Here is a 20,700-nt window from a genome sequence, read left to right as displayed (position 1 = left end):
GATATTTCATTTTGGCAAATAACATCTTGGTTTAACTAGGAGGCAAAGAATAAATCAGTAAGAAACAACTCATATCACTTTGCATTCAGAAGTTAAGGTATGTCAGCATATGGCACAGTGGTTACCTCTTTCTCAAAGCCAGCAATCTTGTTGCCCTTGGTGTCTATCAGCGAGCCCTGAGGTTCACACGTTATGACATCGCGGGTCTGCTTGGGCAGCGGCAGAAGCTGGCGAACCTTTTCCAAACTTTCTGACTGCCGATCTCCAAGCTCTTTCTGTAGAAATGTAACAGATAGAGAGCAACGATTGAGAAAATGGTACTCACAACTTTTCTTCTAGTTGCGTTCACATACAAACCAATCAACCAACCGAAACTGGATGTAGCTAAAATTAACCTTGACCTTTTTCTGCAGGTCCATTACCCTGTGGGCCACAGTGCAATTGTTTCACTTCTATCACCTTGACATTTGTGGTTTCTCATATTTTTAGCCAGAAACACGTTTCATGAAAGAGTGCAAAAGCATGTGATGATGGTGTAAACCTTCATCTGGTATATTTTTGCCTTTAGGGCCCTTTATCAACATTCAAATGTCAATAAACAAACATTAAGTCTACAGATGACCCATTTTAAACATGCCTAAGAAAGGAGTGCAGTTCTTACCCTGAGCTTCTTGACCAGGTTCATGTAGGCCCTCTTGTTCTCCTCCATGCTGCCCTGAGAGATGCTGGACATGTCAGCAGCTAGTGTGCCATTAATCAGCACACTCAGCATGTCCAACACTGTTGTAAAGAGCTCGCTGTTGGAAAGAAGCAAATATAAGAGCCTGGCAAATCAAGTGACTGATTGTTGCACAACCAAGTTAGGTTTGTGAGTAATTACTCCAGTCAGAGGAATAATGTGTGGATTGCACTTTGGGACACTCACTTATTAGACTGCATGTCCACTGTGCCGCTGCTGATGATGTCGAGGAGTAGTACCGCCCACTCAGTGGTCTGCTGGGTGCTGCGCTGCACAGTGTCAAACATGCCACCAACCTTATTAGGAAAGGAAAAAAAAATACTGCTCATGACATGTTTACCCAAAATGAATGCTGGGTTTAAAATACTATGGCAGTAGGAAAGCAAATTTTTTCCTTGTTATATTGTTTTTTTGTTATTTGTTAAATATTATAATACAAAGCAGTACTGGTCTTTTGTGAGCTACAGCTAAAAGTCAACATGGACAGCTTAGACCCACAAATCACAATTTGCTCGAGTTACTGTCCTATAAGGCTGGTTATCATTTTAAAGAAGGGCTTACAAGATTCAGTCGTAGCTTCAGAGCCTCGTGCATCATTTGTTTCGCTTTGCAGTCATCCTGGTACTGGTCTTCTCTCCAGTTGGTAACGATCTGCTGCACTTGGCTGTACAGGGAGGTGAGAAGTCCTTCCCTCTGTTCATCCTGCCCCTTCAAGCAGGTCAGTACCAACGACAGGAAAGGCTGCTGGCTTAGCAGAGACATGCTGTGGAAGGAAAACAATTTGAAATATGCACAAATAAGAAAGAAGTCATGTTCAGATAGTGGGAAGATTGAGTTTCTGGAGTTTCTATAACCTGTGAAAGTGGCACTGAATGAGAACACCCTTCTTGCCATACAGTAATATCAGAACAAACAAAATTAACTTTGTTCTAGTTTGAAAGAAATGTGAGTTACCTTTTCTGTTTCTGCCTGTCCCTCTCCTTACGTGAGGAGGAGCCAAGGTGTTGTCCTTTTTCCAGCTCTTCTCCAGCTGCCTTCAGCACATGGCCCTGAACTGAGGTGGGCAGCTTGGCTATCAACGGAGCCACCAGCCAAACGCCTGATCGCTCTGAAGAGCTGCAAATCAGAGCGAAAAGAACAAATGCTAGACTTCAGCATCGCTGAATTCAAACCTAAGAGCAATGATGGCGATTTAACACTACCCCTTGACTGCAGCATTTAAGAGCAAAATCTAAAATCAGATACACACCTTAAAATAGGCTTCATTTTGCTTGTCGTGCTGTTATTATTGGATGCAGAGCCCCCTTGGACCGTTGCTCCATTCCCTGAGGGGTTACTGGAGTTCATCTCAGCTGATTTCTGAAACACTTCTATAGTGGCTTTAGCTATGTTCTCCAGGAGAGAGTAGAGCTCCTAAAGAAAAACAAACAAGTAATAATCAGATATGTTTAACAGAGTAACAAAAACTACACACCTGTATTTGTTCCCTATAGAATTTAGTTCTTTAGCAGCATCTACAGATGATACTTACATTGTTTGTGCTCTGTTTGATCATCAGTTGCAGCTCCAGAGACGACTGTCTCATCGTCCATTGGTCCATATTCTACATCAGTGACAGGATTAGGGTTATTTTTGCCTTGTGGTTGACAAAAGCACATGCTCTCAACCCCTCATTTAGCCAGCAGAGGGCAGCAAAACACCACAATACCAGCAGCAGGTTACATGGACTAAACAAGATGCCAAAGTTAACACGATTCTTCTTAAAATCCAAAAAATGCTTTATATTTTATCCAACCCTAAAAATACTCCAAAACAAATGATTCACACAGAACTGAAACACAATGTGAGTTTGTATTGTTTCTCTACCTGTAGGATGCGTTTGATACGCTGCCTCTGAGGGTTGTCACCATCATCACTGTCCAGCTGGCGGTGCGGATAGCAAATGAGCTGCAGTAGCCGCTGGGCCTGAATGTTTACCAGCACTGGGTCCTGCAGGGCACTACTGTCCTCAGACAGAGACTTCAGGCAACGTTCGCCAACCCATTCCTGCAAGACACAGCAAGCGGGAAAGCAGCGAAAGAAGCGTCAACAACTTTAGTGATCCTCAAGTTCAAGTATCAAGATGAGCTCTGTCATCCAAAACAAGCTTGACTAAAGCTGGGTGATTGATGATGAAAACAAGGTCATGGATCATTTGTCAGAAATAGAACTGCACATGTCTCAGTCACGCTGACTAGGAAATGTGCTTGAAGTCTCATGAGGCCTCAGAGCACGTCTGGCATGTCAGGCATCTTGGGCCTTCATATCTATGTGGCCTAAGTGATATCTGGTGCCGAAAACGATCACATTCATGCACCTATGACACGCTCCATTTAGAAGAAGCTCAGACAAGGAAACAGAAGCTTCATTGCTTCTTTGTGTGCACTAACAAAACACCACTTTCTGACAGAAAACACAATGCCACTGATGATACTAAACATGAAAAGGAAGAATGGACGCACAGATCCACACAGTAGAAAGCCACTTTCATTGATCAGTTATCTCAGCACTTTCATTTTCATCATTTCCATTTCACACTGTGTGAACTGTGATTGCCAGTTTCGCTGCTTTCACGAGTTATTCAACTAACATCCTCACCTGCTGGCAGATCGTCTTCAGAACATACTTTGCATACACATCCAAGCTGGCCGTTTCTATGGAGACATTGCGTCCCTCAGATATGTCGTCGAGGCCAGCTGGGTGTGACAGTCCTGAGCCTCTTAGCTCTGCATCACCTGCAAGAAACAAGGAGGGAGCAGTAAAACCAACCAGTAGAGACTCAGTGAAATCATCGACATCATTTAACAGTGAGAGCCTAAACTTGTCTTGAGCACAATCGTGTTTGAAATCGTTTTTTCTTTTTTTTTAAGATGACACATTTTTCACTGACGTGAAAACAATGCAAAGATTCATACCGAGCATGAACACGGCTTTGAGGACAGCAAACACTGCTCCAACAACGATGCTGTTCTGAGAAGCAGCAAGAAGGTGGCGATCACATGACGACCGGATACCAACAGAGGATCTATCTGCAAGGCCACAACATCAATAAAAGAGAAAAAGTCACACCTCTGACTATCAGGAAGGAACAAAAAAAAAAAAAAAAAAAAAAACTGTGAAAACATTGCTGAGAGGATTTCTGGTTGTGTTTGCTACCTGACTTCATACCATGTTGCGGGACAGGGTTGCGTTGCGGCGTCTTAAAAAGGTGCAACAGAACTCTGCAGGTAAGTCTGGCTCCAGGCTCAGAGTCTTGCTCACTGCAGGCTGTTGTTAAGATCAGACACGTATGTATTGATTAGCATGGAGTTCCTTCACATTTCATTAGAGAGGTTGACATGTTTTGGATGGGCTATGTAATCCATTACATGAAAGTCACATCTAAATATAAACCTTGTCCTAGATAGACTTCTCATCGGGCAGGATGAAGTGGAATTTTTATAAAGCTCCTGTTGTGAAAGAGGAAATGAGAACAAAGCATTTACCACAAGTGAGAAAGCTGTTGGCATTTGGCATATGGAGTAGAGTTACAAAATGTGCCAAACCCGACCAAACAGCGTGGCTGAATGAGGCTTTGTCTCCACACTGGGGGGAAAAAAGATTAGCAATGGGGGGAGAGAGACACACTTCTCTGGCGAAGGCGCAAATTGCACCGAGGCTTCATGGATCCGGATCAAATATGTCACTTTTACTCTCCTCTCTGATAGAAATAATGCATTATACAGCTTGATCTTCCTTCCTATGAGCCAAACTGCAATGCGCTGCACACTCATTATAGCTGCCTAATGCCTGTGAGATTATGTTATAGATGCTGGGAAGCTGGGTGTTAGCTATACCAGAGAGGAAAATTTTCAGTCAGGGATCTGGTGGTCAAACTGAAACAACATTTTAAAGGTTTGACTTCAACCCACGTGCACTGGGAAAGACAGACTGTTATGATAGAAATAAACTGTAAATAAAAGTTAAAATCAGGCGCTGTAAGAAGATAAGAAGGTGGTTTAAATGGATGCCTAAAAGTGACGACGAAGCAAGTAAGATATGTGAAAGTAATAAGTAAATGCTTGAAATAATTTGTGTTAAGAATTAATGCTAAATTACAATGGTAGAAGTGGTTGAAAAGGGTAAAAATAACACACAGATGAAAAAAAATTCAATTTCTGTCAATCCAAGAGGAAGGAATCTGAATGCCAACTACATCAGAATGACCAAGGATGACTTGGTTGCCATTTTTTAAGTGATTTATCTGACCTGACTAGTTGAAAGAATGCACAGATTTGGCTTAAAATATTTCTCTGTGACAGTATGCTTGAGATTAAATAACACTTACCTGCATTGAGGAGGGAGGGAATGGCCACACAGCGAACCAAGTCTTCTAGGAGCAAGCACTGTCTAGCAATGAGAATGGCTACGAAGGTTGCGAGGGAATCGTGGAAGGACAAATCACTAACCTGAAGGAAAAGAGTTCAGAGATCAACGTTAAAATTCTGTGTGATAAGAAAAGCTGCTTTCATTTCGAGAAAACAAACCAAATGGCTTAGAGACAAATTGAAAAGTAGGTAAGAGTGGAAATGTATTTGAGAAGGAACCAGTGAGAATTGGTCATTTAAGAGAAAAGGTGCCACTAAGAGAATGGAGAAGAAACCGCAACTTACATCTACATTACACAGCAAATCATTGAAGCCACAGTTGCCATTGTTAGAAGAGCAGCAGAGAGCCTTGAGGATGCCGAGCCACTCGGCACTCAAGGAGCGACAATATGCTGTCAGTTCTGCACACAGGATCCCAATATCGTTTACCCTGTAAGCACATTACATGACATTAAACGGCAGTCCAACAAAGACAAGTAAAATATGGCAGTCTGAGCCATGCACCAATACAGCTTAACCACAGCAAGAATTACCCACCTCTCAGGGTCTCGGTGGTCCACACACACATCCATGAGCACATTACAGACAAAGCTGTAGCGGTTGGCTGGGCTGTCGTTGAGGATTTTGCCCACCATGGAGTGGTTGAAGTTGTTGGCTGAGGGGTTGGCAATGGCCTCCATCATGAACACAGGATCCCAAAGCATGTTGGAGTCTGACGGGTCGATGTTGCAGTAGATGGAGTTTTTCACTTTAGAGCAGAACTCACTGTGATGGAACATGGGAAATCAGAGGTTATGTTGGCACGGAAAACAAACAACTATCAGTTAGATAAGGTGAAGCACATGTGGGGAGAGGTAATGTACTGCACTTAAGTGCTTGATTCTTCTGTTTGACAACGCCAACTAAAAGCACACTGGAATAGAATATAAAAAGAGCTGCAAGTAATATAATATGCATGTGATTCTGATTTAACATGATTCACTATCTGACATAGTCCCTCCTCCAAAAAACTAACAAAAATACATCAACACTGGAAGAATTGGTCAAAAAAGGCTCCGTGTCAGAGCTCAATATGTCTATTTTGATTTTGCTTCATTTTCCAATATGCTGATGTAATCCTACCTAAAGATTTCTCCAAACTTGTTCTTGAGGTGACTGCAGGAGGTGTAGAGGTCATACAAGTAGGCCAAGATGCAGCGCTCAGCAGAGGAACAGTCTGCTGGGTTCACACCTGACTTCACCACAATGCGTAACCTGTGAACACACACACGATTCAAAAGCAATCCTTCAGCTACATACTTAAAGCTGTTGCTTTGCTAGACACTTTTGCTTGGAATAAAGACTGAGAACACGGAAAAATAATGAGCCTGAATCATCGACAACTCAACAAAGTCCACCTATCAGCACTTTTAAAAGGTCACTTTTTATCATGCTGGATTGTAAAAATAACAATTTTCAGTTTTATAGGGGGTTGTGTGCGTCCTCTTAGACGGCACCAGAAACATCCTGCAGAAACTGTCCACCAACTTCCAGAACAACCAATCTGATTTTTACACAAGGATAAAGAGAAACATAGTGTGGTAATAACTAAGCTTTACAGGTACCATTAAGAGGCTTTTGTTCCTTATTTTAGGGAGACAGCATTTAAGAATTAAGCGCAGTGTCAGCATCCCTGTGATATAAAAATTCTAATTAAAGTCAGTAGAATGAGTTTCAGAAAAAGTGCAAACTACTAACAATTCTTTAACTTGCTGTTACAAGCCAAAATATCCTTTTTACTACTTTAATTACAAATTTAACCTACGTCTTAACCCTGTAAATACCCCCTTGGGGATGAGATCAAATCTCTATTTCAGTTCATTTAATTGTAATGACTACAAAACCCACACTTGGGCCTCCAATTAATATCAAAGCAACTCTTTCACAAAGCGATATGCAGCTGAGCTTTTGAGGCATCCTGCTGACAAACACAGTAAATGACATACCCATCGAAAACTTGTGCTGTCTGCTCAGGATTGAGAATGAGGCAGGAGTGGTACCTCCTCAGCACAGCTACAATACACAGACACAGGCTGGTGGTGTAGCTGCCCACCAGGCTGGATGACTTCAGCAGCAGCTCGGCTTCCACCAAACTCAACTCATTCAGAAGCTGCAAAACACAAACAGTCTACAGATATTTACAAACGCTGCTTAATAAAAACAGACTAATCTGGATGCTGAATGCGATGACAGCAGCGATAAAACAAAACCGTACCTGAATGGCAAAGTCTATGAGGCCACTGATGTTGAGCGAGTACTCCATGAGGTCAAAGATGAACTGGATGTGCTGGACGAGAGGCAGGTGATAGGACATCCCTAAGGCAAAGCTGGTGATCTGTTCCAGCACATTTCTGGACACCTGCAGAACGACAAAATATCAGATGTGAACTTAAGGCAAAAAAAAAAAAAAAAAGTTTTAATCTCTTAAAAATTTCTTCCAGTCATAAAACTGTATTCTATGAACCAAAATAATGGATTAAACATGGTTTTTATGATTTGACTGAATTCAAGTGTGTGAGGAATACAAATAAAATGATGCAAAACAAGCATACTTGGTTTAGTTATTAACACAGGAGGTAAACTAATAAATGCCTTAAGTTTCTTGCAGAGTATGACGAATGAGAAACATGACTGATCCATTGTATATGAAGCTCTAGAACATGGGTGATTAACTTGGCTTATCATAAAGACCACAAGTTGGAGAAACAGCCAGCCTTGATCTGTATTTCAGTTTAAAAAAACAGCTTAATATTCAGCAGACATGAGAGTGGTATCAGTCGTCTTACCTAACTCAATCTTCAAGAAAAGGAATAAGCGTGTTTCTTAAAATGTCACAGGATTTCTTTCATAAAAATATGGGTGCACTTCAGTTGCAGTGGTGTTGCAAAGTTATCCATGTATATGAAACTGAAAATCCCTGAATGTTATGAAACAGATTTTAGCCTCTTGAGACAGAACCTGTATTCAGACTTGACTCTGGGATTGGATATTGCTGACACTTGAATCCAAATGAAGTTTTCAAATGCAAAAGTGTCATGGGCTATTACTGAGTGTATTGTGATTGAGATCAACTGTGTCTGTTCCAGTCTGTACGAACTAAAATGGAAATATGTCATGCTCTGCTGGGTTTTCAGGTTACAGCCCACTGAGTGTATTATCCATTCAAACTGTATTCCGACACCTCACCAGAGACAACAAATTACACTTAAATTACATTTATATTCAAATGAGTCATTCAGGAGGTCATTTGTTTTGGGTGTTGGCAGGATTCACACTAATAAAGCTGTTAGTTGGTCATCAAACAACTGATTCCAAGATACTACGATACATGAAAAAGAATGAGGCTTCCTGGTCTGACCTGGGAGGTGACCTGGTGCTGGTCAAAGTGGGAGAGGTGCTGGAATTTGGAGAAGATATCTTCTGCGGTGGGAAAGGCCTCCGGCTTGCTCCGCTTCCTCTTTTGTCCCTCCTCCCCTCCTGCACATGTGGGAAAGAAAGGAGGAAAACAATAAGAGGGGAAAGCAGCAACTCACAACTGGTCAGTGGTATTCTTTCCAGTCTGCTGAAAGGGCCAGCCATGAAATCTAGTTAAGCCAACGGTCCGTTATCTTATTTCCAGCCTTGTTCGATTTAACACTTTAAGGAAAAAAAACGTTGTAGCTTTCATTTAAGAGAAACACAGTTATGAGCTGAAGGTCATCACAAGCTTGCAGGAACGTGCCACAAAACAATTCAGCCCGCGCAATTATAACCCTGAAAACCTTAAATCACCTTAATAAGGTCACATGTATCTGAGATAAAGCAGCTGTGAACAGATGAAAGCTATTAGCATAGAAATTGGCTGGAAAGAACATTGAGTGATGCAACCCCCCTAGGGTTTGATAGAGAAGGGGGAAAAAAAGCTTGTTCTCTTAAGAAGGGCAGAAGAAAGGGGATACAAATGTAAAGTATTCAAAGAGGAGAGTTATTAGGAGGATAACAGCTGGGACGACCACAGTGGGAGAGGAACCAATCAGTCGACATGTGAGCAACGTTTCACAAACATCCAAACATGATAAAAGTTCTGCTTTCCACACTGCTGCCGGGCAAAGCGTTATCTTTCCTATGACAAACGTGGATTGTTCTCCAAAGAGCAGGAAAAAACATCAGCAATAAATTGGGGAACACATGAAAATTTACAGCAATGACTCCATTTTCCTCCCTAAAGATGACAAATAGGCAAAATAACACTGAACCGGAATCTGAAATGACTTCCAGGCAAACTACATGCGCACAGCAAAGATAATGTAAAGCGTATGTGAGGCAGTGGGAAATGTGAAGCATCAGTCAAAAGATGATAAAACAGAGTTAAGCCCGTTACCTGTCTCTGCTGTGCTTTTGCGGTTGAGCACCTTCAAGATGTCTTTGGTGATTTTCTTGATGGTGTGCCGCGCCTCATCTCTCAGTTTGCCTACACCGTAGAGAACCACTAAACGCTGGTTGCATTCATGACTGGCACTTTCCTCCTGTGGACACGGACAAAAGATACTCATAAACTGAGCAGCACAGTAAGAAACAATACTAAACAGATGGTGTACGACCAGGTTTGAGGAGTAATTTTACTTCATTTATTTTACATTTTCACTTATTGTTTTAGAATTGCGAGCAAATTTATCAGGTTTAAACCTAAAGGAAATCAAATCTAACTGAACTACACCAGGAAACATAACCGCATCAGCACAATATGCGTTTGCATTAATGACATTACCATGAAGTCACATACACTAATTTGGTTTTATTGCATTAAAATGTAGTGGCTTTTATGTATAGTTTCTATTTTAATACTTCAGGCTACATTTAATCAAATCGGAAAATGAAAAAGGTGGGAATGTGGCTCTGACAAAAGGAGAATCTTCAACTCAGACAGAAGGTTTTCTTGTATGAATCATACTGGATCCTTTATTCTTCACTGCACCGCCACATTCAGTCATTCTGCATATTTCATAGATCAGGAGTTAAAGACATGCATAACCCTGTAAGCCCTAGGATATTTTCAGGGTAAGTTCACTACCTTTATTTTATGACCTTATCTTAATCATTTTAAGGGCAGTATCTTGCACTTTTTCAAAACAATCCAGGCTATCAGAATCTTTCATCAGTTGATAGGATATCTATTGTAGATTTTGTATTTAGTCATTAATATTGAGGAAAAATATTTAGTTTTATTACTATTGCTACTTTTATTATTTTACATGTATCTTCCCATGTAAAATAGAAACATATTTCCATGATGATGGAATACCTTATGACTTAGAGATCTGGAAAAATGTGTACTTCATGCTAAACAAAACTAAGTCATGATTCTGTTTAATGAAGGGATCATATATAGAACCCTACTTGCACAGATGGAAAACTGGATAGATGATACATACAATAAATATGTTAATATCTCTGCAATGATTACACTGAATAGACATTAAGATAACGAGGTATTAGCACATCTATGTAATGACAAGTTCATAAATAATTCAAACAAGAGCAGCAACTACAACTGTTGTGGTGCATTTGATATGCGCTACATCTCGCTGCTGGAAATACTTTGAGAGCAATTCAATTGAGAAGAATGGATCTGAACTTGGACAAAAAGTGCATCCATCGGGCTCTAAAAGTTAACTTCCAGGTGAAAAAAAAGCCATAATGTTGAATGCTGAGGAAGCCTCTATAGCACAGAAGTGTATTTCCTGGGTTTCCTTTTATAAAGCCAGACTGCGAGAGCTCTTACCTGAGGAATAGGGAAGTGAGTGGCATACTGAATGTGGCGGGGCTGCTCGTACAGCTGAGGGAAGGCAGGGTCCATGCCCTTGTCCTTACAGCCGGCCTTGCTGTCCTGCTCTGCGGCAGGCTTCTCGGGAGAGGGGCTGCCCTTGGACTCACAGTGCATCGGAGGGGAGAACATCTGCAAGGCAAAACAGCCAGAAATTACTTCAAGCAATAAAAAGATGCCAGAATGTTCAAGAAAGGGCTGCTATATGCCAGTGAAGACATTTATAGCAAACTACACTGTGTTTACCTCGTCAAAATTAGCACTGGAGTTGTGATCAGTTTCCATCGACTCTGACAGACCAGCATCCTGTGGAACAAACAATAACGGCAAGTTACCCTTGTGCGTCTTTTTACTTTGTCACACATGAAATACCAACAGCAGAAGCCTCCAACGTGCCTCCATCTTGACACTGCTGCCTGTATCCTGCTCTTTGCGCTCTGACTCATCGGACGGCTCGTCGCTCGGAGAACGTGGGCGCGGCAGGTGGGAGTCAGAAGCCAGGTCGCCACGCGATATCAGCGTGCACATGTAGATGTTGTGGGAAAAGACGTCGTGACGGATGAGCTCGCAGAACAGAAGGACCAGGTTGGAGAACTCCACTCGTTCGCTTTCATTCCCAGGCTCCGCTATAAAGCAGAAAAGAGGATTTGAATAATTTAATAGCAGGTTTCCCTTGACAAATCAGGAAGAATAAATATGCAGCGGGTAATGATATAAAAGGCAAAGACAAAAGGACATAAAGTTCTTTCAACATTGGAATGAGATCAAGTTTGACACATTTGAGAATCACAGTTGAAGGAAATTAAGAAAAAATAGAGATTCACTGAGTGTGGGGGCCTGAGTATCAAGAAACTGCAGCAGCACATCCTGAAAGACTGGTAGTGTGGCAGCCGAGAGGGAGCCCGATGACACAGAGCCCTTCTCATCCACCACCTCCGACTCACCACACCTCTGCAAACACACACACCAGACAGACAACACACAGCAAACAGTTTATGAGTGTTAAATATAGAAAACCTATTTACAAACCTTCCTAACGAGCATGCTGATTTTGGGTTTACAGCTCTGCCGCAAAAGATGTCAATAATATGAGTTATGCAGTAGGGATATTTTAACCCCATTGAATCTCAAAGCCCACTGGCAAGTTTTTATGGAATCTTTTTAAAAATATATATATATTACCACACATAAATGATTTACCAGAGCCAGAAGCATTAATAACAAGACAACCTTCAGATTTTCCTTGAACTCATGTTGGGTTTCGTCAGGAAAATGAACAGAATCTAAGGTTTAAGTTGCTATATTTCATCAAAATCACACGCTTCCACATGTCTTATTTCAAATTTGCCAAAAATGAACCAAAAGCACAAAGCAGCTTTTGTAAAAACTAAAACTTCTGGGTTTCTATGGCGCAATCGTGAAGCCAATTGTTGCTCAGCTGCGCCCAGCAGTCGCATGACAAAAAAGATTATTTTCAGCTAAGCTGCAGGCTGTGTTTGCACAGAGCAGACAGATGACAAGTATGGAAGCATTATACGTTTAAGCAGTACAATCTGTCGTCTGTAGAATTACTATTTTTTTCCAGAGCTTGATAACACCTGTGGGCACTTGGAAAAAATGTTGTGCAAGTTTATTCGAGGCTTTTTTTTTTCTCCATTGCACCAAAAAACATTTTTACATTCTTTCTGCTTTTCGCCATGGTTGTACAGTTTCCACAGAGCTGCAGGACTTTAAACTGCTGTGAAAAATGAACCCAAACTCAGTAAAAATGTCCAAAAACTTCTTGGGGTTGAGAGGGTAAAATATTTGTGGAACATGATGACTCTGTTGAACCATTCCAGTAGCAAAAACTGCCACATAAGGTGAAGGAAAACAAATATTTATATATGCATTTTAATATAAAAGAGCATTAGAGGATCTGTAATATAAAAACTCAATGAAGACTATGAGGCTTATATTTTCAGACATAACATTGTTGCTGTGACTGAGGTCAGTGGTGAGCAAAACTCATGGGATCCTCAGATAAATCCAAGGGTGCAAAAGATAAACAAAGAGTTAAGGGAAAAAAATACATTTTTTCAGAATTTTCTTTAAAATGTAGCTTTTCCTTATAAAATATTTAAAACCTCCATCCCTTTAGGCATCTCCAAAATCATTTAAATGAAACAACCAGGCTAAGAAAAACTTCTTCAAGTAGATATTTCTATATTTGAAAGGGCCACAAGTCAAAAAAGGTTGGGTACCACTGGGAGGAGATGTAATGAGGTTGAATCGTGCTGAGATTAAACATACAGCAGTTCTCAGTTGAGGGTGGCGAGTCTCTTACCTCTGCTTCTATTTCAGCCTGTCTCTTTTCCAGCAGCTTAGCCACCACCATGGCCCTGTGTCTGCCTGACCGCTTGCAGCACACCGCCCATTCACAGAGCAAGGTTACCACCGCATCATCATCAGGTGACATCTGGGCAGAAACATGCATTATGAGACAATGCAGCTAAAAATAGAACCGCTTTATTTAATAATCTGATTACGAGTAACCAAATGGACGGCTCAGCACAGACGCCAGTATCAAAATATTTCTAAATACAGTTTTCTAGCTTTACAGTCTATTCATGCTTTGTGCATAATAAAAATAATAGGGACTTAGTTCTTACCTCGTGGCCATCTTTACTCTGGCCTGAACCAAATATCCTGTTGTATAGTGAATCCAGTGAGTTGTTAAAGTCTGACTTCTCGAAGCTGTGGTTGTCTAGAACCTCCAGGGTGTGGAGAACCCTCCCGATGGTGAACCCTGGCAACAGATAACAGACCACATCCTCTCAAACTGTTCTCACGAGCTGTGAACACGTGTCTGCAGACATACAGAGCAGTTGTCTTACCTGCTGTGGTCTCCTGGCACTTATCAAACGACCACCTGAATTCCACCGCCTGGCCTCGCTCCTTAACTTGCTCCTCGATTTCTCGCAACTTTGCCCGAACCTGCCATGAAAGAAAAGTTCACGGGGGAAAAAAATAAGTCATTCAGCCATCTATGAAACAGAAATGCATCAAATCCAATAGGACAATCAACCATGTCTTTGGTTAATAGGAACTAATTAACAAATCAAAAGTCCTCGTTTCCTCAGCTGTCTGTTTACTGCAAAAAAATCTCTTTGTACATGTAAACAAGAATTTCAATTTGCACAGGCGAGGTTTGTTGCAACTTCAGGGATTGTCTTCACTTTTCTCTCAATTTGTCTTGTTTTTCCTGCATCTACGTGCCCATATTCGTTTTACTCGGCTTCTTGTTCTTCATTGATTTACTGTAATGTTCTGTCTTGTGTTTCAGTGATTTAACATATTGGAAAAGGTAACTAAAGCAACCTCAGGGACGACATACACAGCTACAAGTTGAAATAAAGACAACAAATAAACACAATACCACTATTAACAGAAGCACCTGCTGTGTGAAGGCAGTATTGCCTCCTGGCATTGGCAAATTGGAAGGGGCGATGGGCAATAGGTCCAGAGGTGAGCCGGTCTTGTTTCTGCTGTCTGTCAGAGAGTAATGCCACACCAGAGCACTGGGGCAGCACAACACTATGCTCTGATGAGACAATAGCAAGACACAAACAGAGGGGGAATAAGAATCCAATCTAAGAATAATCATTGATGACATTTTCTGAAACATTACAGTTCTGGAATCTATGAGAAATATATTTCACATATCGGTCAAATTGAACCTATAATACCTGCAACATGCAGCTGAGGCCAAACACCAGAGGCCTGTGCTGTGGGCAGATGTAGAAATCTGTGAAAGGTGTCTGGGGCTGGTTCCCTCCTGCTGGCTGGGAGGTTGGGGTGGGCGGCAGGGCATTGCCTTGCTGTGTCAAGATACCATGAGCTGGATGTCCTCCTGCGCCGGGGCCCAGGCTCCCGTCACTTAGCAACAAGTTGAGGCGCCGTGTGCAGAAGTAAGCCAGTCTTCGTGACAAGTAAGCAGACTGTACAAATTCCCCTGAGTACTGTGGCACAGAGGAGAGATTCACAGCATTACCCACAGCACTCAGTGTCCATTAACATCAGTCAGCTTTGGAAACAGAAGCAAAATGAGTGCCTGCGGGCCCCGATGGGCACCGTCAGCAAAGGTCAGCGCCGCCACATGAAGACACAAAACATGATAAAAGTGTTGACAGCTGTAGACGCCTGTCACAACACAGAGCAGCTTGTGTGTCTAACTGCGTACAGCTGCATTCATGCTAAACAAGAGTGCATGTTTCCCAAATGTAATCCATTAGTGCCTAACTGTTTACGTAAGAGTGAGTCTGACGTGCAGAGGAGGGGATTAAGCAGATGTGTTTACCTGTAGTAAAAGGGGCAGGAGAAGCCTGAGAAGCTCGTCTTCACCGGGTCGGACCTTCTCAAAACACTCCAGCACCCATGTCAGGAACTCATGTCTGTCTAACATACCATCCTGAACACAGAAACACAAGCACATTTCATCATCAAGCAGACAAACAAAATGACTGCTTCATTTGTGCTTCACTGTATCAAAGATGCAGTGACCTCCATCTTCACTTCAAGGAATCCTTCAATTCTTCTCCTGACTCACTCTCCCCAGGTGCAATCTGGTCATTTTAATAATTACTTGACTGAAATCATTTTATACTTTGTTGTTGTGTGTGGTTCAAAATTTGTCTGAAAGACAGTTTGTACAACAGACAAAAGCAGCATTTTCTCTGGCAGGTGGCACACTCAAGACAGTTCTCTCTGTGATACTTGCTGTTCATCTAATTAAAAATGACCTCCGCCTGTTTATTAAGCAGACTAAGATCACTTCACTTAACACAGCTACCACCCCGTCTGTTGTTTTGTAGTCTATAACAAGCTAAATGGGAAGCAGAATAGACAGTAGGTCCAGTGAAAAGCATCTTCTTTGAAAGCAAAATGTTGTCACAGCACACCACTAATTTGATTTAATATTTATCTTGAAATGTGACATAATGTCCTCAACACAGCAGTAACTGGTGTGATTAAAGTCAAATGTAAACCCAAACCTTGTTCAGCATTACGAGAGTGAACTGACCTGAAACATGAACATAGCCAGCTTCTCGTTGTACTCCCACTGCTTCATGGCCGTCTCCACATCGGCAGGGGTGGCTGGTAGAGGTGAGCTACAGCCCTGACTGGGAAACTGTCTGTAAAACTCAGCCACCTTCTGAAGCTGCTCCCAAAGATACTTAGTAATAATCTGGGTCCATTCTGCACACAGACATGGGCAAAAATGAATTTCACAGAAAAAAACGAACAAAAGGCAGGACAATATCTACTGCATAATACATAATAAGATTATATAATAAGAGACATTTATCAAAGAAAAACCTGCCTACCTATACAAGGGTCAATCACATGCCTCTTCTTGACTTTAGTTTCAGTGATAGCCGCGTGATATGCACAGGTCATCTTAATCATCCATGCTGAACGCATAACAGGGACTGAGTACTTAGCCAAGTATCCAAAAACCTCCTCCTTTTTGCTGAAGATTGGTACCTGCGATGAAGACATTTCAAGCACATCAGTGATTTGAAGTTAAACACCGAAACCATGTCGGTGAAAACAGCACAAATGGCAAGAAAGTGGACTCTTTGGGAAAACAACGGTCAAAGTAATCTCAAAAAAATTGCTTTGATTGCAATGCCAAGAACGGTGGTTATGACTTCTTTCCCCAACAGCTCAACACACAGACTGCACAAGGATTAGACTAAGCTATAATACAATCAAGAATGCTACGTAAAAATAATGGAATGGACTGTATCTATTTGTCGTACATAGGCTTCAGACCTCCTTCCTGTTGATACGAAACAAAATATTTTAACTAGACTGATTTCCTACATTGCCCGATCTGCTTTCTAAATGAATGCACAGGAGGAAGTGCACACATCTAGTCCACAGTGTCATCCACTGTGTTTTCATTCTGTCCTTTAGGCTGAGAGAAAACCTGAACTGTTGTATTTCTAGAAGAGCTATCTGTCAAAGTAATTTATGTATCCAGTTAGTTTATGTTAGTGAGAACATTATGAAATGTTTATGTATTCATGCAAGCAGGAATACAATAAAGCACGTAAGAAATTACAATGTAACTGCAAAATGATAAAGGGATTTCACTTATGAAGAGAAAGCTCACCTTTAATGTATTTCTAAGAGCACTTACTGCGAGAACAATTGTTGCGAGGGCACAAAAACACTTCAGACAATCTATAAATAATACATTTTCTAGTTTTAAAAAAATAACTAAACAGCAATAAGAGCCTTGCCATTTACAAACAATGACATTAATTGTGTTTTGGTTCAATACACCCAAACAAGACTAACAATAGAGCTGATTTACACAGAGGCAGGAATTGGGTTGTTTTCACAAGGGCATTTACAAAACACGGCATTACTTTCCGTTTCTGAATTGTTCTTGTTTTGTAATGTCAGACTGAATCAACGAGGAGAGCTCTGCACAATTTAGGGATCTTTTTATCACCACAGCCATTAAAACCACGGCTATTTGTTCTTTGTTTTCAGCCTTCACAAAAACAAGGCACACAAATCCATACTTAATATGTTTACTTGTTCTCCATGGTCTGTCCTGGCAGAAAAAGTCTATCATAATTAGCCAGATCAATAATCAGAGTGAGATTTGTCTGTGTGAAGCCATCAGTTGTTTGCGCATCTCATTTAAACGTGCACTGACATCTAATATCTGCATTCAATTAGCGTCACATTCAATATTAGCTTTAAACAGAAAAATATAAGTATACAGCTAGCTAGCAGCCTTGTGAGGCTAAAACACCCATTAATGCAGAAAACAAGATCCTTTTTGGACTAAAGTTGAAGATACAACTTTATAGCTCGTATCACTGTTAGAAATAGAACAAAAAGGGTAATATCTGGTCATAATGAGTGATCCAAGCAGGCCATCCTAAAAAAACGTTTGTCAGGTTTAGAGCTACTGTGTCAGAACTTCCTTCCTTCCTTGTATTTTATCATCCTCTGCCAGGCTATGATTTGCTCAGACCTCAGTATTCAACCCAAGATCACATTAACAGAATAATATGGTAGCATGTTTCAGTCAGCTTTCTAGCAGTTATGAAACATTCAGCTGAAAATTTGCTTAACTTGCTTCTTTCCAGTATGTCAACCAAGTACAAAAGATATTCACACTTGACTTTTTCAGTTATACTAATGTGGGTCAATGTTAAATGGTGTAGCTGCAACAAGGACTTGTATTTTGATGATTTCATAAAGCAACATGCTTTAAATTATCGGGAAGTTTCAGTTCCTTTCCTGTGGACACAGCCACATGAGGTTTGGGTGACAGCCCAAAAAATCCATACCAGGAATACAGGCTCAAAACAAATAAACAGAAAACAAACACTGCAGAATGATGCACAATCAATTCAATAACAGCTTCTTACACTATCTGTATCCCTGGTGTTTTTTATTGACTTCTATCAATCTAATTTCAACACTGTATTGCTTAATACTTGTCCTATTTAGTTTTACAGAATTGCATTAATTCTGGTCTTTTTTGGTGTTGTTTTCATTTCACTATGCAAAGTCCTTTAAGCTGGATGCCTGTATAAAAGCTGCCATTTAAATATAGCTGACCTGAGCTGATTATTCAGGCTGTTAATGCAAAATACAGAGGGGAAAGCTAATTTGGCACCTTTTTTGTTTGTTTGTTTTTAACACACATCCTTTTAAAACCATGTAGATGACTTTTGTTTCCCAGGCAATTATACAACCACTTAAACCACTTGGAAGAAAACATAATTTAGCAAAGAAGGCGTTTAGAAGCTTACAACCGGGGCTTACCTTTTTAGCAAGCTGTGTCAGAGGTTTAGTCCCTGCTAAATCCGTGAACCAATTATTGATGGAGCTCTGTGACCTTGCTGTGACGAGCCAGAAGTTATCTTTCTGGTTGACCTGGGGTTTACGTTTCCCTGTGTCTGGAAACGTGTTCCAGCGCAGCTTCTCTGCAATGATGCTGCTGAAGTTTGAACTGATCTGTAAAGCATTGAGAGAAACATGTATGATGGCCAAATCTTTTTTAAAAAAATGAAAAAAGTCAATCCGCAATTGTGAGTATTATGCAGGGCAGAATCTCTACTAAGGATCTGAACCCACTGCCCGCTGGTGGGTTTGAAAGATATGCCATCTTGCATTAAAATTACAGTATTTTTTATGTCTCATTTAAAAAAAAAAATTGCATGAATGAGATTCTGTGAAAAGCACAAAACTCTGCAGTGCAACTGAGAAGCCATGAGTGACTCGGCTGCAATCAACAGCCACTCGCCAAAAATTCAAAAACTGCAGGCTGTGTTTTCACAGGGCAGAGAATAGACAAAAATGGGAACAAATTAGAGCAACTGTGAGAAAAATAAAACATACTAGAGCTGTAAAATAAACACAGCATGGTTAAAAAGTGTAGCCTGGCGAAACAACTTTCTAAAGCTAGTGTCAGAGAACGTAAAAATCTAAATAATAAAACATCTATAATATGGGGAGGCACCATTTTTTCCAGCATTGGTATTACCTGCAGGCACTTACAAAATGTTGGACATTTTCAATGGTGGATTTTGGATTTGCTATTTTGCACAAATTTCAGTTTTTACTATTACTGCATTGTGAATAGTGGTGCATCAGTTGATATCACAATGGAAAATGAGCCCAAAGTGAGTAAATATGGGACACTCCAAAGCTGAATGGGGTTCACAGGGTTTACATTAAAGTATCCTTACCTTTGAGGGGTTGAAGTTGACATTTTTGGCACTGCCATGTTCATCACCAGACACAGCCGGCTGGTTATTGAATCCTTGCTTCACATTCAGTGCAGTCAACTCATCCTGCAACAAACATTTCAGTGTATTTTCACATTAAATTACAATGCAAAGAGACTTGTGTCAATCTCAGGATGAAGCCTGAGAAGGTCAGGATATGTGCTGGATTGGTTTTGGTGACACCCGTGTAAAACAGACATGGCTATAATGAAATAATAATTATTGAAGATAACAGAGCAGCCCAGGGCTAAAGCAGCCCATTTTCCATCTACAGATTAGATTAGGTTAATAATAGATCAGGAACAAACAGCATAAGTACCTAGCTAGGCCAAACTCCAGACTTAAAACAGAGTAGACAGCACAGCTCGCATTTAATAAAGGTTAGCTGTGCAGATTTAGCTAATTCGCTGGACCAAAACATCAAGCTAACAATTACCAGTCACGCATCTAAAAATAACTCAACGCATATTGTCCAACATTATGAGGAAAAAAGCTGCTAACAGTTCACATCAAACTGCAAAGCATCCGTCAGCCGAAGAGCTAGCTTAGCAAAACTCTGCTATCAAACGCACCGGTTGTTTTCCAAGTCAGCAGCCCAGCTAGCTCACAAACTGACAACTCGCTGCTGTTCATTGTTATTGCTAGGCCCAAACAGGGCAGCGACACGGGCTAGCTGCTGTTAGCTCGTACAGCTTCTCTGCTGACAATTTTCCCCACAAAAAAACGCCACTACTGGACTTTCTGAATGAACATCGCAAAACCTGACCTCTTTTTGTTTCGGATCTTGAGGATAAACGTCCGGAGGGCCGAGCCGGGGCCGCTTTAGTGGCCGGTGTTCGTAACTTAGGATCCCGAAAGCAGCCATCATCCAGCGGCATCACAGCCGAGGCTTCCCTCCTCCTGCAGCTC

General features: G+C 41.1%; 1 protein-coding gene across 5 annotated transcripts in view; it reads right to left on the bottom strand.

The window, feature by feature from the left end:
- Window positions 1-20,700, bottom strand: part of med12 (mediator complex subunit 12) — a 25,762-nt gene extending 5,062 nt beyond the window's left edge. For 2 of the 5 annotated variants that reach the window (XM_051954504.1, XM_051954506.1), the window contains exons 1-34: window positions 20,558-20,700; window positions 19,753-19,857; window positions 18,827-19,018; window positions 16,354-16,513; window positions 16,050-16,225; window positions 15,327-15,437; window positions 14,716-14,988; window positions 14,424-14,570; window positions 13,864-13,963; window positions 13,639-13,775; window positions 13,314-13,445; window positions 11,812-11,938; window positions 11,384-11,613; window positions 11,234-11,293; window positions 10,946-11,119; window positions 9,545-9,689; window positions 8,543-8,661; window positions 7,400-7,543; window positions 7,131-7,312; window positions 6,268-6,399; window positions 5,683-5,910; window positions 5,431-5,575; window positions 5,106-5,226; window positions 3,935-4,045; window positions 3,694-3,807; window positions 3,377-3,513; window positions 2,606-2,785; window positions 2,271-2,342; window positions 1,989-2,152; window positions 1,694-1,855; window positions 1,301-1,502; window positions 926-1,035; window positions 662-797; window positions 126-275 (exon numbers count right to left, since the gene is read on the bottom strand). In XM_051954504.1, the coding sequence (XP_051810464.1) occupies window positions 126-275; window positions 662-797; window positions 926-1,035; window positions 1,301-1,502; window positions 1,694-1,855; window positions 1,989-2,152; window positions 2,271-2,342; window positions 2,606-2,785; window positions 3,377-3,513; window positions 3,694-3,807; window positions 3,935-4,045; window positions 5,106-5,226; window positions 5,431-5,575; window positions 5,683-5,910; window positions 6,268-6,399; window positions 7,131-7,312; window positions 7,400-7,543; window positions 8,543-8,661; window positions 9,545-9,689; window positions 10,946-11,119; window positions 11,234-11,293; window positions 11,384-11,613; window positions 11,812-11,938; window positions 13,314-13,445; window positions 13,639-13,775; window positions 13,864-13,963; window positions 14,424-14,570; window positions 14,716-14,988; window positions 15,327-15,437; window positions 16,050-16,225; window positions 16,354-16,513; window positions 18,827-19,018; window positions 19,753-19,857; window positions 20,558-20,659 (4,980 nt within the window). In that variant the 5' untranslated portion in view covers window positions 20,660-20,700. The remainder of the gene's footprint in view (window positions 1-125; window positions 276-661; window positions 798-925; window positions 1,036-1,300; window positions 1,503-1,693; window positions 1,856-1,988; window positions 2,153-2,270; window positions 2,343-2,605; window positions 2,786-3,376; window positions 3,514-3,693; window positions 3,808-3,934; window positions 4,046-5,105; window positions 5,227-5,430; window positions 5,576-5,682; window positions 5,911-6,267; window positions 6,400-7,130; window positions 7,313-7,399; window positions 7,544-8,542; window positions 8,662-9,544; window positions 9,690-10,945; window positions 11,120-11,233; window positions 11,294-11,383; window positions 11,614-11,811; window positions 11,939-13,313; window positions 13,446-13,638; window positions 13,776-13,863; window positions 13,964-14,423; window positions 14,571-14,715; window positions 14,989-15,326; window positions 15,438-16,049; window positions 16,226-16,353; window positions 16,514-18,826; window positions 19,019-19,752; window positions 19,858-20,557) is intronic. The other 3 variants (XM_022213988.2, XM_022214004.2, XM_051954505.1) reach the window with 2 other exon arrangements.

This window comes from Acanthochromis polyacanthus, chromosome 10 (assembly GCF_021347895.1).
Source record: "Acanthochromis polyacanthus isolate Apoly-LR-REF ecotype Palm Island chromosome 10, KAUST_Apoly_ChrSc, whole genome shotgun sequence".
NCBI classification, from domain to species: Eukaryota; Metazoa; Chordata; class Actinopteri; family Pomacentridae; genus Acanthochromis; species Acanthochromis polyacanthus.
Note: the sequence above shows the minus strand (reverse complement) of the source record. Positions and strands in the feature narration are given on the sequence as shown.